This window comes from Melitaea cinxia, chromosome 22, assembly GCF_905220565.1.
Source record: "Melitaea cinxia chromosome 22, ilMelCinx1.1, whole genome shotgun sequence".
In the NCBI taxonomy this organism is placed as follows: Eukaryota; Metazoa; Arthropoda; class Insecta; order Lepidoptera; family Nymphalidae; genus Melitaea; species Melitaea cinxia.
This window is the reverse complement of record NC_059415.1, coordinates 3,421,194-3,438,381: the sequence shown is the minus strand read 5'-3', so window position 1 is coordinate 3,438,381 and position 17,188 is coordinate 3,421,194. Positions and strand designations below refer to the sequence as shown.

General features: G+C 31.8%; 1 protein-coding gene across 1 annotated transcript in view; it reads left to right on the top strand.

Annotated features, from left to right (window-relative positions):
• LOC123664396 (pikachurin-like) overlaps positions 1-17,188 on the top strand; it is a 129,988-nt gene that overhangs the window by 74,070 nt on the left and 38,730 nt on the right. Inside the window, exons 5-7 of the mRNA XM_045598942.1 lie at positions 5,282-5,483; positions 8,996-9,140; positions 15,289-15,466. Of these exons, the coding sequence (XP_045454898.1) occupies positions 5,282-5,483; positions 8,996-9,140; positions 15,289-15,466 (525 nt within the window). The remainder of the gene's footprint in view (positions 1-5,281; positions 5,484-8,995; positions 9,141-15,288; positions 15,467-17,188) is intronic.

Sequence of the window (17,188 nt, the reverse complement as noted above, 5' to 3'; positions counted from 1 at the left end):
CAATCAATCAATATTTATTTATCTAACTTAAAATTCTTTATTTCTTAAAAAATAACATTATAATATATTATTTAAAATATATTATTTAAAATATATTATTTATAAATTTATGCATTTTAAAAGAAACACGTCAAAGCTTAAGCTTTTCTTTATTAAAGAATAAAGAAAAAGAAAAAAACACATAGCAGATATTAGAAGCTGTAGCAGATAAAACGTAGCAAATTACATTCTAATGCTTATTTTCAAGATTTATCCACGTATGTGAGATACAAACGCTTACCCAAGATTTCCTTATATAACGGTTAGTCTTTAAAGGCTTAAAACAAGCAATAATGATAAGACATAGACGCATTAATCTCCATTAGTATGTGAATTTTCACTTTTCCCCGAACATATTTGCTCGCTTTTCCAAGTCAGCCCTTATCTAGAAGTTTTGAGCCCTGTTTGGAGTTTGGATTACGTCAATGCGTAAGCTGAACATAGAGTTGATGAAAATGACATCAAAATCTCACATACAATATAAAAAAAAGTTCAAATCTTATTGAGTGTTAGTAATTTGAAGTTAATAAAATGTATTATTAACAGTTGGACCATATCAATGAATTAAAATAAGTAAAAATGAATGCAAAAGTTAATACTAAGTTCAGGAATTCGAATAATTAGGTATATTTAAAGAGACAATTGCTGAAGAAATTAAGTTGTGAGTCAAAAATTAAAAGAACTCCTATAACAATAACTATTTTATATTTTAATGAAAGATTCTAATTAAAAAACTTCCGTTTCCAATTCTGCTTGAATAACATGTATTCGGTTTTTTGACGATTATCTGATTTTAAATAGAAAATTATTTACTACCCGTAACTATTTATTATTTGTGGAATACTCACACATATACCGTGCCAACCGATGGCGGGATTATCATCCAACTGCTGGCTTTGAAAAAAACAGGCCGAAGACGGGTAGCAGCGTCTTCGGTGCAACAAAGCCAGCCCTGCGGTTACCAACCCGCCTGCCCAGCGTGGTGACTATGGGCAAGACACATGAGTTCACGCCATTTTTGGGGTGAACTTGTGGAAGATTTGTCCAGCAGTGGACTGCGATAGGCTGAAGTGAGTAACTCACACATACGCTTCAGTCTGTAATATCCCACTACTGGGCATAGGCCTCTTTCCCCATGTAGGAGAAGGATCAGAACTTACTCCACCACGCTGCTCCAATGAGGGTTGGCGGATATATTCCTACTATATACTATGAGTTACGATCACTATCAGGTGTACATGATAACAACCGGGACCGACGGCTTAACGTGCTCTTCGAGGCACGGTTGGGAGACCCACAAGGACTGCACGAACACCCAGACCACGGCAAACACCTGTATGGCCAATACAAATGTTTGTCATGTGCGGGGATCGAACCCGCAACCGCCAGCGCAACAGGTACAATCCAACTCACACATAGGTACACAAATAAATTCACAAACACGCGCATACCACCTTCCCTAAAACCAAAGTCTAAGGTGAAAACAAAACAAATTAATGAGTAACATTAAAGCGGTCTTAGTAATTTCTTTTATCAACTGTCGAAATTTTTCATTTGTAAAGGAGTATCAACTGTACAAAACAAAGGAATACGAGATATAAGCTCATTTATGCTATACGGATAAGACTCAAGTTCAAGTCAACAAGCTATTTTGGCATTTGAATTAATATTTAAAAGCTTTGTACTTACAATTTAACATGTTTATACATTTATTACATATGAAACTATAGCATAATGTTGTATAGCCTGTAATGTCTTAATAAAGTAAGTTATTTAACGTAAAGTTAGTTATTATACGTCTTACACTTTTCATCAATAATAACGATAATTTATTATATTTTATTTTTATCATATTTTACAGCCTCTAGGAAGCGCACACACGCTTACACATACATACACATATACACGTGCACACACGTACGCAAATACACAAACTCATCACATTCACCTACGAGATAAAAGATACATATGTATACTTAAGATTTATTTACTATCATTATTATGAGTTAATAACAAAACAATCTCTATTTTATAATACAAATATAAATTTGTTGTTTCCTAAGTGATTCAAATAGTTTTCATTATTTAAAATCCTTCGAGGAAAATGTTCGTATCATTAATTTCTAAAATTTCCTTTTCCTATTCCATTTAAAACTACGTTGAAAGGATTTCAAACGCTTCTATAATTTTGAGTTAAAATAGTGTTAGAAATAACACATTCTTAAAATAACAGCTATAATACCTTCACGGTACGATGCGATGTGAATAATAAGCTTAGAACATCAATTTTTGTTTTTACCCTCAAACTCGGGTCAGGTAATTTATTTTAAGAGTAATTAATATTTTATTTTCATTTGAAATAAGTATAGGTATTATGAATTATGTTAGAAACTTCTCTTATTTGAATAATTAAATGGAAAACTATATTTAATAATACGTTATATGTATTATTATATAATTAATCTGTAAAATTTATTTTATATTCAGTAATCAATAAAAAAAAACATTTTAATTGTGCTAATTTAATAGAATATAAAATCTACTATATAAAGCGTTTAAATATTTAGAATATATGTACATATACGCATAGTTCACACATTATTATTTCCTTGCGCTCAAAGATAACTTGAAAGAGATGACTCTTTTGCGACAAGATGGATATTTCTCTTTTCTTCTTTTTCTGAATATCATGTGATTTTTATAACTTCTCGTTTAATACCATGTACTTTTGTTTAAATTAATTTAGTTGTAACTGATCTACTTAAATTGCATTAAAACTAAGCTAACATTAAGTCACGTTCAATAAAATTGACCGGATTTTAATCCCCTTTCAAGTGCAGCAATAAATTAATAAATATTAATATTTTTATTAAAACATGTAATCCCTGTAGTGCAATATATCCGCATTTAACCATCTGTTAAATTTATATTGGCTTTCAAAACCGACGTTTCACAAAATATCGTGAAATTATATTATGCTTTTGATCGAATAACTTCGCTATCACAATATGCTATATATATTTAGTATTAATTTTGTAATAACATTTTATAAGTAGTATCGGGTGTTAAGATAATGTTAGGTAATTGTTAGTTGTCATTCTCTGTAGATTTTCAGTTGTTACTCAGTTGTTAATTGTCATAAACCCGATAACCTGGTTGTGTTGTATATTCAATATTTTTAGTAAAAATAATGTCTCAATAAGTATTAATATAAAAAAGTTTCGTTATTCAAATGCAGTAATTTAAGAATTTATCAAATCAAATTGAAAATAAAACCTTTTTTGACGACCGTTTAGTTAAAGAGATTTAACGAATTTTCTATTTTATCATTTTACTCATTAATAACTAAGCTTATGTTACATAACTTAAACGCTTTGAAACCCCTAAAAAACCCTTTCTTAGATTTCACGACATTATTGATTAAAATTTGAGTATTTTTAGTATATTTGACGTCTTCTCAATGAAATTACTATTTTCTAAAGATTTTAAATTTTTAAAATGTAAGAACTTTTCAATATGGCTTTTCTCCATTGTTTTCGTCTCTATAGCCTATTGTTAAACGTCCTTAATTACTTTTTTATTGAATAGACTATTATATCTTCAAGACTATGGGGATAATTAACGAAAAATACCAAAATAAGTCTAAGAGATTATCTGTAGTTTAAATCTTAGATATCACTCATTCACTATTTCTGCCATCTTGATTTTTTGCATATGTTCAATATACATACAGTCGCCTGTTTCTATAATAGGCAACTTAACGCCTGTGTTGTATTATTATCACTATTTAACGTCCTTGTTACAGATAACATCGGACAAATACACTCTATTTCCATAATTTCTTTCATTACATTCCTCAAATACCTATGTTACATAATAAAAATAAAAGCGAATCGAAAACATCCTCCTTTTCTAAAATTGGTTAGAAATTAAAAGCGATATGACGGTACGTTCGCTACCTTACACTTGTCATAAAAATTTTAATAATCATAACACATTTATGGCTAGGTATATAATGTCGCCGCTGGCCCCCGTGGCATTTCTCGCTCGCCTTTCAAACCTACCTTTAAATGTTGAGGGTGATTTAACTACCTCGACTTTATAGTACGTCTTTTAAAAGACATTTTAATATTGCAGTCTTTTACATTTCTTCTTTTAAAAGTACACTTTGTAAAATATCTTCAAAAATATCAAATTTTCTTTTGAAAATCGCATACAATAGGTAAGGGGAAGTATTTAAACAAACAACCAATCAAATTTGGAATTTTAATTTTTTATATAATGACCAGTTTAAAATAGACTTTGACAATTATAATTTGTTGGAATATGGATCGCAGGGGATAAGAAAAATAAGTCTTTATCTGTTTGATTTATTGTGTGAAAAGAAAATACATAAAAATAAACAATGACTGTTTTGAACAATGAGTGTATTGACTTGAATGATTTTTAATCTGTACAGGTGATTGAATGAAATGAGTGTTAGCAGCACATACTTGGTTTTTTCTTATATTTCAACATAATTTTACTCTTTATTTATGTCCTGTTATAACTTTAGAAAATAATTATATCAGTTAAGCTAAAATTTTGTATAAGAAGGCGATTAGCTGCCTAGTTTAAAAACAAACGTAACAATGTGTGTATGTTGAACATTTTTCATATTTTCATTGTTTTTTTTTTTTGTTCATATTTTAACAATATATTTTTAGAGTAGAGCGCAGTAGAAAATATGTTGCTTAAAATTTGGTAGTAGCAGTCTGACTGGAAAAGTACCTCAACCTTACATCACAAAAGATCAAAGTCAAATTATACTATTCTCTGTGTAGTTGTGTTACTGAGGGGTCGCATGTAAGGTCAACAACGCGTTTGCAATGCTCCTAATATTCCAGACAGTCCACTATTAGCATAAAAAACGAGTGTGCTTTAGACCAAACGACTGAAGTAAAACTTTCTATAGTTGCCTCTACAGTAATATACGAAACGTAGCTCTTTCTCTTTTTATCTTCACTAACTTATATATCCCTCTCAATTTCCGTTCGCTTCACCCGGTCACAATTTTCGTAACGTTCTCATCACGTATTAACCAGCATACTTCCCAAATAAAGCGTGCGTAAAAAAGTGATACTGCAAAAACCTTTAAATAAATCATTATACAAACACAGCCATAATTCGCATGTAACTGAAACCAAAATCTAGTCTTATTATATTGCGCGCCTATATCATTAATTCGTACATTTGTCCACAGACACAAAAGTGACGACACCTCGTTTCTCCGGCACATCCTGGCTGGCGTTACGCGCTTTACGAGGAGCGTACAAGCGTGTAAGATTACGACTTCGTGTACGACCGGAGCGTACGCGCGGTGTACTACTGTTGACGGGGGAACACGATGACCTCTCTGGGGACTATCTCGCACTTATATTGAGAAATGGACACGTTGAATTGAGGTATGTATATGGATGTTTAGCAGGACAATCATTATGTCATATATTATATAATACAAATATAAAAACTGTATAACCAGTCAGTTGTTACTTAAAACATAGGTATTATATTGTCGACATCTGCTTTTGTATGTCAAACATTTTGTTAGTCGTTAGCATTCCCTTTTAACTACAAGTATGTGGCTAGCACACTATAGATAAAACAAAATAATTTCAGATTTCTTTAACCAAAGACAAATCAAATATCAATTTGAGTAATGCAAATTTTTTCATTCATTAATAGATGTACCTTACGTGCGTTGCTACGCATTTGTTTTGGTCGTAAAAACTCAGAAACCTTGTGAGCCTACAAACACACATGTAACACTTTGCTGAAGATCATGACATGATCAAATGCATAGTATATGATTAATATATATAATTATTATTATATTAATATATTATAAAATAATATTAACGTAATTAAATTATAATTTGTATTTATATCGCTCAAATAACTCAAATTGCCAAAAGCTAAAGCCATTCGACTCACCTCCCTGCCCATTTTCTCATAAACGTAGAGTGACTTATTATAAAAATTAAACCGTTACAGAAATAATTTTATTCGTGCTGCATCGCATAGCATAATAAAAACCCGCCGACGGTCGTGGAACGACCTATAAACTGCTTCATATCGCCTCGTGGTCGGTAGCAAACTGTTATCAACGCTATTAAGTGACCGCGTTGTTGTTTTTGGTTTACTATTTATTCGTAATTGTAATTATATTTAATATTTGTGTTTTTTATTGACTTCAAAATGCATGGAGTTATCTATTTAAGTGATTTTGTGTATACACTGTATTAAACAAACGTGAAATCATTTCCAAAGTTAATTTTTTGTATGTACATGCTTAATAATGAAAAATTTAAATTTAAATCAACTATTGCTACATTTTAGTGTTAAAATTATTACTTTTAATAGATAGTGAAAAGAAACAAAATTCGAAAATAACTTTTATAAATTTACAGATACATCGGAAAAAATATGGGTTAAAAACAAAATTAGCTTTATATTAATTTAAATTAAAATAATAAAATTATTCATCATCATTCATTTATCACAAAGAATTTTACTAAAATTAAAACTTCTTACGTTTTTTATACTTAAAAGCTAAACAATCGTTTTAATATCAGAAGTAGAATTATTTTCAATGTAACAAACTCAATTGATAAATAAAACAGCGACTACACAGTAAAAGACTGACTTGACACATGAACAACTTTTGTAAAGACGGGAAACTTGCCACAGAAAGTATAAGACGCTAGTCACATATACAACAACAATATTATTATTTTCATTTTCAATACTATATTATGTTATGTTATTAAATCCCGTTTTAATATTCTGATCATGTTTAATATGCGCGCATTGTGTGACCAAATAGTTTGTCAAATTTTCATATTCCAGCATTACCATACCAAAACGAAATTTTATCATTATTTTGCTATGGTTATATGGAGTTAATTAGTTTGGAGCGGACGAGTCCGTATTAAGACCTATTTTGATTGCAATGGCTTAATATGGCTACATTTCATTGGAAAATTTAATATCGAATATAAGTACCAATGATTTAATTGGTAATCATTTATTTATTTTAATTATTGGAAAATTAATGTAACTTTCGAGAGAGAAAGAGAAATTTTCTGCGCATAGTGCCTAATGAGGCCATTGCCAATATAAAAACTGAAAATCGACTGTACCCTATTAATAGGGCATTGGGATCGCTTAATCAAACTACCGTATAACTTACTATGGCTTGACTCTCTCGCTCCAAACTTTTATTCTTATATGAAAATATTAACTGTACTAAAATCTGCTAGCAAAACAGTTTACCAACTCAAAACTAAAGGTGTTATGGGTTTTGTAGTTTCCCTTCGGATTTTTACTCATATAATTGAATGAAACTTGCTTTAAATAATACCCGCAACATAGTATAGTCGATCAAATTCAACGGTGCCCTAATCATTAACGCGGTATAGAGGTATGGCCCCTCGGAACTCATCAGGCTACCGTGCTATATTTAGGGTGATACTATTTTACAACGAAATTTTATTTTAATTACTTCAGTTTTTATATGAACAGTTATCTGCTATCAAAATTCCCTTTAATATCAGTCCAGCGATTTTGGGTATTAACTATTCGATATAAACATTTATGTGCGTTTGGTAATAAACTGTAGTTTTAATATAAAATCGGACATTTCAATATTATTTGTTTTGTATGGATAGAATAGAATAGAATAAACTTTACTGCACCCCACTCGGAATTTTTTTTACATAAAGCAGTTATTTACACATAGAGATAGTAATGTACAAAGGCGGTCTTATCGCATAGTAGCGATCTCTTCCAGACAACCTTTAGAAATAGGAAAATATGCATTGAAAAGGTAGGTGCAACAGCGCAATTATCTGTGTAATTTGTAAAAAACACATTATGCATGCACACATGATGCACTTTCGTTGCCTACTCAAAAAATACAAAAAAGAAACATACTTCATACATACACATATATACATAAAATATCTACATACATACATAGCATACGTACTTACGTGGATTTTAATGCATACTATATTGTAATTATGTCAATGAATCACGAGTTGACAACCAGTTCGATTGTATTACAAGGACATTGGTATAGTTTTTTAAGGATACGACATATGGAGGAAAACAGTACGTAACCTCTGCCCCATTCGCACTTCAAAACGCATTATTTAATTTCATTATTTTTAAGCGAATTCCAAAAAGAGGAAGTTCTTAATTCGACGGTTTTTTGTGTATGTATTACCTCATAACTTTTTACTTTGTTTTTACCGATTTTGATGATTCTTTTACTAATCGAAAGCTGGTGAATATCGTGTGTTATTTAAATTTGAAAAAAAGAACCTATTTGTAAAATATAAATTGACAGCATGTTTTACAAATACATAAAGCGTAAATGTTTCTTATTTGTTATTGTTAGTTTGAACGTAAAGATAAATATTAAAGAGGTGTTGTCTGTTGTTATGGCGGATTAGATCCCCGCTCACGACAAACTTTTTGACGGTTATGTATATTTAGACACCGAGAGCAAGTTCTTATTTTACTGAAAGCCTTAAAAGCGTTTATATTATTAGCAGTGTTTTCTATATAAATTAAATATGTAAGCTAAACGAGTGGATTTTAGATATCCTTCAGATTGTATAAAGAATTTGTAAAACAAAACATCAAAGACAAGCAACGTGACATTTCAAATAACTCCTTAAAATGTTTTCAAAAGAAATTTACTCGGCCTCTATGAGGCAGAGTAATATTATAGATATCAGCGTCCTCAAGCAAACGTTAATTATGCATGAACCTTATTACTTTATTATAGAATTATAAATAGATTCTTCTTCGTTTTACGTATCTTTAAGAGGAGAATATGATAATTACACTAAAGATAATCAGAACACAAAAAATAAGGAATGTACAATTTTTTCGGTTTTTTCGACAGATTCGACTGCGGCAGCGGTGCCGGTGTGCTAAGGTCTCCTGAGCCTGTACATCTAGGAAGATGGAACACCATATCAGTTTACAGGCACCGTTGGGACGCGTGGTTGAAACTCAATAATGGAAAACGAGTTCGTGGCAGATCTAAGGTAATGTATAAATATTATATTTGATAGTTAAAAATACGTAGGTCTAGCTGTTGACCGGGGCTTCATTTGTATAGAAATTTTCTTATTGACACATATGCTATGCTATCAATATGAACTAATTTTCCTCTTTTTGCTACATTTTTTATTAATCTTCTAATTTTGCCGTAGTGGTGTTATCTATTCTACACCCTCCCTTTACAACAGCTATGCTGTACCGAATTTCAATTTGAACCTGTATCTTCGGTGAATCGCGTTCAACCGAAGAAAAGCAAAATATTTAGCCCACAAAGAGAACCAAAATAATTAAAAACATCCTGTCTAATAAAATATTTTCTCTACGAAATAAAACGAAATCTATTTGAAAATATCTAATAACTAGTTGCCTGTTCTCAAACAGAATAATTGTTTTTGCTCGCAAACAAGAAAAAACCGACTTCAATTATATCCACAAGTAATGCAACGTAGGTAGACAAAAAATAATGAAATAAATTCGCATTAATAATAATAATAATATATTCTTTATTGTACTAGAGCTTGAGCTACTCATCAGTTCAATGAAACCAAACAAAAAGTTGAATAAACAAAATTAGTATACCAGTAAAAGTTATCATCATATCATATCATACATCACATCTGCCTTTCGCAGTCCACTACTGGATATAGGCCTCCACAAGTTCACGCCAAAAATGGCGTGAACTCATGTGTTTTGCCCATAGTCACCACGCTGGGCGGGCGGGTTGGTGATCGCAGGGCTGGCTTTGTCGCACCGAAGACGCTGCTGCCCGTCTTCGGCTTGTGTATTTCAAAGCCAGAAGTTGGATGGTTATCCAGCCTTCGGTCGGCTTTATAAGTTCCAAGTTAGTAGCGGAACTGTGTTATCCCTTAGTCACCTCTTACGACACCCAGTAAAAGTTATGAGGTAACAAAAATAATTCGTAAGTAATATTCATATAAGAATATATAAAAGTAAATTTATTTAGTATTACGTTCTTAATTTAAACTACACCATCTCGGAAATGCGTTAAGTTTTTATTTTATTACTCCTCAACGACTCCGCTCTATTTTCCTTTGAAATAAAAATAAAACCTCTGCGGAGAGAAACCTTTTTCATTAATCTTACCTTGGTTTTACTCATTTTAAAAGTATATTCCCGGCTTAAAGGCTAATGTACGAACTTAAACCACACTTTAACTACGTAACGAGAAAAAAAGTGTTTTAAATATTTGAACTTTAAAAAAATAGTAAACTATTGGGTAATGTTTTTCCTTTTTAATTTATAAAAAAAAAACTTAGAAACTAACATTTCTTGAGCTAAGGGATGAATAGGTATAGTTATAAAAAGCTTCCAGGATAGTTATTTATATTATTTTCTTGTAAATATTAAAAAATAAATTAAATAAGTCGAAATTTCAACCACTATATCTAAATTGAAATATTTTGTGCAATTACGCTTTAATCCAGTAATTATTGAAATTTACTTTTTTTTTTAATTAGGTAATCTAATAAAACATTTTATTGTGTTAAAATGAAAATTAAACAATTTCCCTTTACTTATTCCTCGAAAAAAACCGTACACCAAACTACACTAAATATACTTATTTTTCCTGTGTTTATAAATCAGTAAAATCTAAAACATTCACACATCATTAAATATTTATTTGAACAAAATATTCCTATACTTATTGTAGAGTTTATTTAGAGTTGTTAATTAATAAAATATCAATAACGAGGTGGTTAAGTACACATATACATGCAAACCGTGCCTCGGAGAGTACGTTAAGCCGTCGGTCCCGGTTGTTATCATCTACGCCTGATAGCGATCGTTACTCATAGTAGGGAATATATGTGCCAACCTGCATTGGAGCAGCGCGGTGGATTAAGCTCTGATCCTTCCCCTACATGGGGAAAGAGGCCTACGCCCAGTAGTGGGATATTACAGGCTGAAGCGTACACATCCATACATATTATAGGTACAGTCTTGAACGCAAACTAGTGTAACTTCCGCGGAAGGACTCAATTAAGTGCACACAACTTATATACACTAATTGTCGTTGAGACATATAAACGCTAAATTATCTGTGTGTTTATTTTATAGCATCGTCTATAGTTTAATTTATAATAAAAGATAATCGTCAAAATGATTGTATGGACAAACCTTCCGAATGACAGCATTAAATTAGATTTCTTTTTCGTGTTCTTTGTGTCAGGACAAGCTTAGTACGATGGAAAATTAAAAGAAAATCGATACATGTAAATAAACGTCCATATAGCGAAAAAATCCATTCAATATTCTTTTAAGTTTAAAGAAATATTATCGTTCCGTATCTCTTTGATGTAAATACCTTTATCAAACCCTAAAAAATACGTTTGTAGATAACTCAAATCTGTCCCTTAAAATATTTAAAAGTATTTCTGTCGAGCGATAACATCCAATCCGGTATAATTTGTCAAGGTAACATTTCCGTTCTCACAGAAATTTTAGTAACCGTTTCCTCATTTTTACGAAGAAAAGATGATGTATACGACACAATAAACAGTATATCTCTTTTTACAAACAAAGTGGGGTAGGCGTCACTCATTAAAAGTATTCGTGTCTCCTTAGTACAGCTATGACACAAAGGACTTTGGCGCAGGTAGCTTCAGTCAGGACGTAATTTGTAAGCGGTAGCGAGAAATATTTTGGATGTTGAAAATAATTTATTAATAACATTCAAATAATACGGATGTCGCCTAAACTGGTAGCTTGTACTGACTTTACAATTTTATACAGTGGTAGGGATCTTTGTTACAATATAGGTGACATCATAAAATATATCTGAAGGATCTAAAGTATTTGTGATTTTTAAAGTGAAACCTTCTTGGCGCACCGCCCACATATTTTTTGTAGGTAGTAAGTTAGGCTGATCCGTCACGCTCTGAAGTGAAAGGCACGATCGGGTTAACTCGGGACTGCCGAGTGTAGTAATCAGGATAAAAACAGACCTGAATTGAGAAAAACAAAAAATTACTTGAATTGCCTTTTAAAAAAGACAAAATAATATCGCTACAAACTCATAACTCAAGTATAAAATCTAGACCAAGGTCTGTAATTGTCCCGACACCAAGTTACCGTTATATAATAATTGACGGAATTCCTGCTATCATCCCTCGTAATGGTGCACGAGATTGTAATTATCTTCTGAATGGAGGAACATTGTTGAATAGAATACACTTTTTTTTTTAATATAATAGACGGGACCGCATATTTCTACGCGTTAATTTACATTTTGCGTTTTTTGTGTTTATCGTTAAATATTTTTTTTATTACCAATCATATTATATGTAAAACAATAAGTCTTAGAAATACAGAATTATGTATGATAAAATTGTAACGCCGGTATTTTGAGTAGATAAAAATAAAACGTACTGACAATTAACTTGATTTATTTCTTAGTTAAATTTACAATTTTAATTCTAAGTACGAAATTATTTCTTGTCTGATCAGCTCGCTCTCGCCAAAAGGAATGAACAGCTAGCTACTCGACTCTCCTCTCCTCACCACACCTCGCGTCGCGTCTCCGCCCAACGTCACATAATGTTGCCCGTTACAAAATATTTTAAATTCATTGTTTTTAACAAACATAATTAGACATTTATATGTTTATTACTAACCTTCCACTTACCATCAAGAAGACCGTAAATTAGTTTAATGACCCTAATAGTAAGAAAAAAAAAATTATCTGTAGAAAAAATGAATCGCTGAAATGTATGTACGCACATAACTTCCGAACTCCAAACTATGTAATTGTTTTTTGCATTTTTTCATAGAAAGTACGAGGTTTGTATAAAATAAAATCTAAAAAAAAATTAATATCTTCCACAGAAAAAAAAATGCCATAATTTCTATGATAACAAATGCAATCGAATTTAAAACATCTTCATTCTTATCTCTAATCGAATAAAAAGGTTGCTCTATATCTCACAATAAGCAATAAAACTTTTTAGTTATATGCCTAAACTGTTTTCGATTATGAATATTAACTCTTCAGTAAAACAACGCAAATATCGACACAGCAATACTCCATTTACTTCATTAATTAAAACAGTGTTCAATACTCCCCAAATAAACCTTTGACACAAATTAACAAGTTTGTATTTCTCGTTACTTATTGTTCTATATTTACTCACAAGTTTTGTATAGGAACGTTATTACTATGGTAAAATATTATTGCGCAAAATATCTTTTTTAAAGTAAAAAGCTTTTTCGTTATTTTAAAATCATATAATTATATTTAAACTTATACAAGCAATTATGTTTAATATTAAGCTACAACCGATTCGGAATGTATTTTGTTCATAAGAACAAGCAAGTAACTCCATAGTTACTATTTTGAATATGCATTGATTAACTTAAAATCTGTCATTTTCTTAATTTTCTTAGTCCCCATAATTCTTCAGTAAGATTTTTCAGAAATATGTATTAGTAGGCAAAACATTTCTTTATATTATTAAAAAAAAGTTGTCTGACTTGCTTTATCTCATCTGGACAAGGATTTCACGCCACTGGTCAACGAACTTGTACATGCAAAGGTTGAACTTTTAAAAGTCGAAAGTTACAATTCTTTAAAAATACAATATAATGTACTAAAGACCTAAAAACACGAATGTAAAATTACCCTGCCTTGGCAATACTCGAAAAAAAAGGACAGTAAAAAATAGAATAAAAGATCAAAATACACAGTAATAAAAAATTATCTACAAATATACAAAGCATAAAATTGTGTAATTAGGTATTGTTCTATTGTGGGTACTATTACCTCGGTATTTGATAGTTTTAGAAGTACACGCAAAGGATATCGATCGCGGCTAACAAGCACTGAAAAATGTTCATTCATTCATTCACCTATAGGTATATGATGGACGAATGAATTAACAATATGTGTCTTTGTTTCATTATAAGGTAGAATAACATACACGAAGAATTTTTTTATTGCATCTAATAATTTTATCCGTTTAGAATAGTAATGCGCGCATAATTGCCAAAGGACTGCATTTGCGATTTTGACGGGACTTTCACTAGCAGATAGCTGATGTAAAAAGGAGTGACATAGGCTACATTTATTTTAGAAATTTATTTTATTTATTATTAAATTAATGTTATTTAAATTAATTTCATTTATTTATTTTGTAACTCTGCGAACTGGATATTAATTTTTTTAACTCCACGCAGACGCACTCGCGGGCACAGCTAGTAATTAATATAAACTGTGCTCTAGTAATGATTAGTACTTGGGTGACCGAGCTTTGCTCGGTATTCCTCACCTGAGCTATTATTATCTTATAGATGGTGGCGAAGTTTAACTTTGTATTTTAATGATATTGTAGCAGTTTTTCATTGCCTAAAATTACGGATAAAATGACACACTAAATTAAACTGCAAAAAAAAACATCTCCAAATTCAAATATTTTTTCAATTAATTTAGATAAATAAATGTTTTTCTTTTTTTTTAGTACCAATATAGCACTTTAGATGCCATGTCAAATGGAGAAGACACGAATAAAGACATTGATCGATACGGTCGAGAACACAATATCAATAAAATTTTGAAGACTAATAAAATAATACTAAAAATAGATGAAGCTTGCCAATTTCATTTATTTGGTTTGGTTATTGTTTGCTGCTTCGCTTTCCATAATGTTTTAAGATAAACTTCCTTGGGAAATAGGATTTTGTGTGCGAAAAAAAGATATATATTGGGATAGGTATTATTCTAAAGATAGATTGATATATTCTATATATATATATATATATATATATATATATATGAAAATTTCATGTCACGATGCATGTTCACAATAAATTCCGAAACTAATGAACCAATTTTCATCAAATTATGTAATCATCTGTTATTTGGTCCAACTTGGGAGATAGGGTAGTTTTTATCTCAATTAAACCCAGTAGGTGGCGCTACTATCGGTATGTAAACAATCAAATTTGGTAGCTGTTTTCCGGGCAAAACAACGTCTGCTGGGTCCGCTAGTTTATATATCTATGTATTTTTTTTAATTACAAAACAAATCTTACAAATAACACAACAAATCAAAAACTGAAACAGAGAGTACATAAACAAATAATGCTTCCATCATTTCAAATATCTTTCTATTCCAGGGTCTATTTTCTCGCATGACCTTCCGCGAGCCAGTCTGGGTCGGAGGCGCGGGGAACACGACAGGTCTCCAGAATAAGATCGGTCTCTCTGAGGGATTACTCGGATGTGTCGACTTCCTCCGCATCAATGGAGACACTTATCGCCTTGTTAAAGATGCTGTTTCGACGCTGGATGTTTGTGAGTACCTTTTTTCATGTGTTTATTTTTAACAGTGTTTTATTACCTTGGCTTGTTTGTTTGTATTTTTTAAATCGTAGTACTATAAAAAGCGGTAAACAAGTATACGACCCTCCTGGTGGTAAGCGGTTGCCTTATAGACCCTTCCTTGACCCTACCTAGGAGCACTGTTCATCTTACTCACTACTAGAATACAACACTTCTTGAAAGCAGATTTATTTAGCAGCGATCTTCTGTTAGGTTAAGGTATTTCCCGGTCAGGCTGCTTCAGGTTTGAGTAGGATATTTCCTGCTAGGCCCTATCTCAATGAAATTTTAATTTGAATGTTTGTACAGAATCAACGGTCAATGACATGGACATCATTTCATAATTTGAAAATTTCACGAAATATTTAATAGTATTTTATTCAAGATGTGGCTAATCATTATATAGCATAAAACAAAGTCGCTTCCCGCTGTCTATATGCTTAGATCTTTAAAACTACGCAACAGATATCGATGTGGTTTTCTTTAGTAAATAGAGTGATTCCAGAGGGAGGTTTATATTGTAATACATGCATAATAAAGTAGAGAAATACCGATAATTTTAAAGGTTTCCGATTTGATGTCGTAAATAAACACATTTTATTGCGTTTACGTTGCAAATAATCGTGCTGTGTGGCTACGGCACTAAAGAATTTAGCCATCTCCTCTCTTCCCGTGGGTGTCGTAAGAGGCGACTAAGGGATAACAAGGTTCCACAACCACCTTGGAACTTAAGAAGCCGACCGATGGCGGGATAACCATCCAACTGCTGGCTTTGAAATACATAGGCCGAAGACGGGCAGCAGCGACAAAGCCAGTACTGCGGTCACCAACCCGCTTGCCCAGCGTGGTGACTATGGGCAAAACACATGAGTTCACGTTATTTTCGGCGTAAACTTGTAGAGGCCTATGTCCAGCAGTGGACTGTATAGGCTGTAATAATGAAAAAAAAAACGTTGCAAATATTTATTTTATATTTAGTATCAGAATTGCACTCGTGCGGAGCCGGGCGGATCTCTAGTTTTATAATAAAACATAGTTTTAGTGAGTAGAAGTTTTGGCCTCTCCAAGTTCGAGCCAGACATCCCGGTTTTCCGCAATCCTGATCCAGCCTACAAAAAAAAAGCAAAACGTATGTAAATTTATTCCAGAAAAAACAACACATTCTATACATTTTTGAATATCATATCAAAAATTGACCGCTCCAGCGGGATTCGAACCCGCGTCTTCGACATACCGTGTCGACGCTCTAGCCAATTAAGCTATGGAACGATATACTCGCTAGAGCGAAACTTTTGATATGATGATTTTTACTTTCGGTTTAAGCGAACCGTGGCGCCGTCTATAGTGAGTTCTTTACAGAGACTCGTAAACACATTCTATGTTTGATCACATTAAACCAGATTGATATATTTCGTTGGAATAAAATATTTAAGCGTCCTGAAATGCAAATTCTTTTTGTTCCGTCCTTGGGTACCTTTTGGAAGAGCCCTTTGATTCCATTAAACCTTTCGGGCCTTTTCAGAAATCCTTCGAGCAAAAAAGTTCCTAGAAATTCGCTAGGAAGTATTAATCTCATAACGCTGGTTCTAAAATCTTGGTGCTTATCCCCCTCTAAGGATTTTTGTTTTTGCTTAATTTATTTTTCACTCTATATTCTTATTTCATGAGTACAATTAATTCATGTTTTTTTTTTGT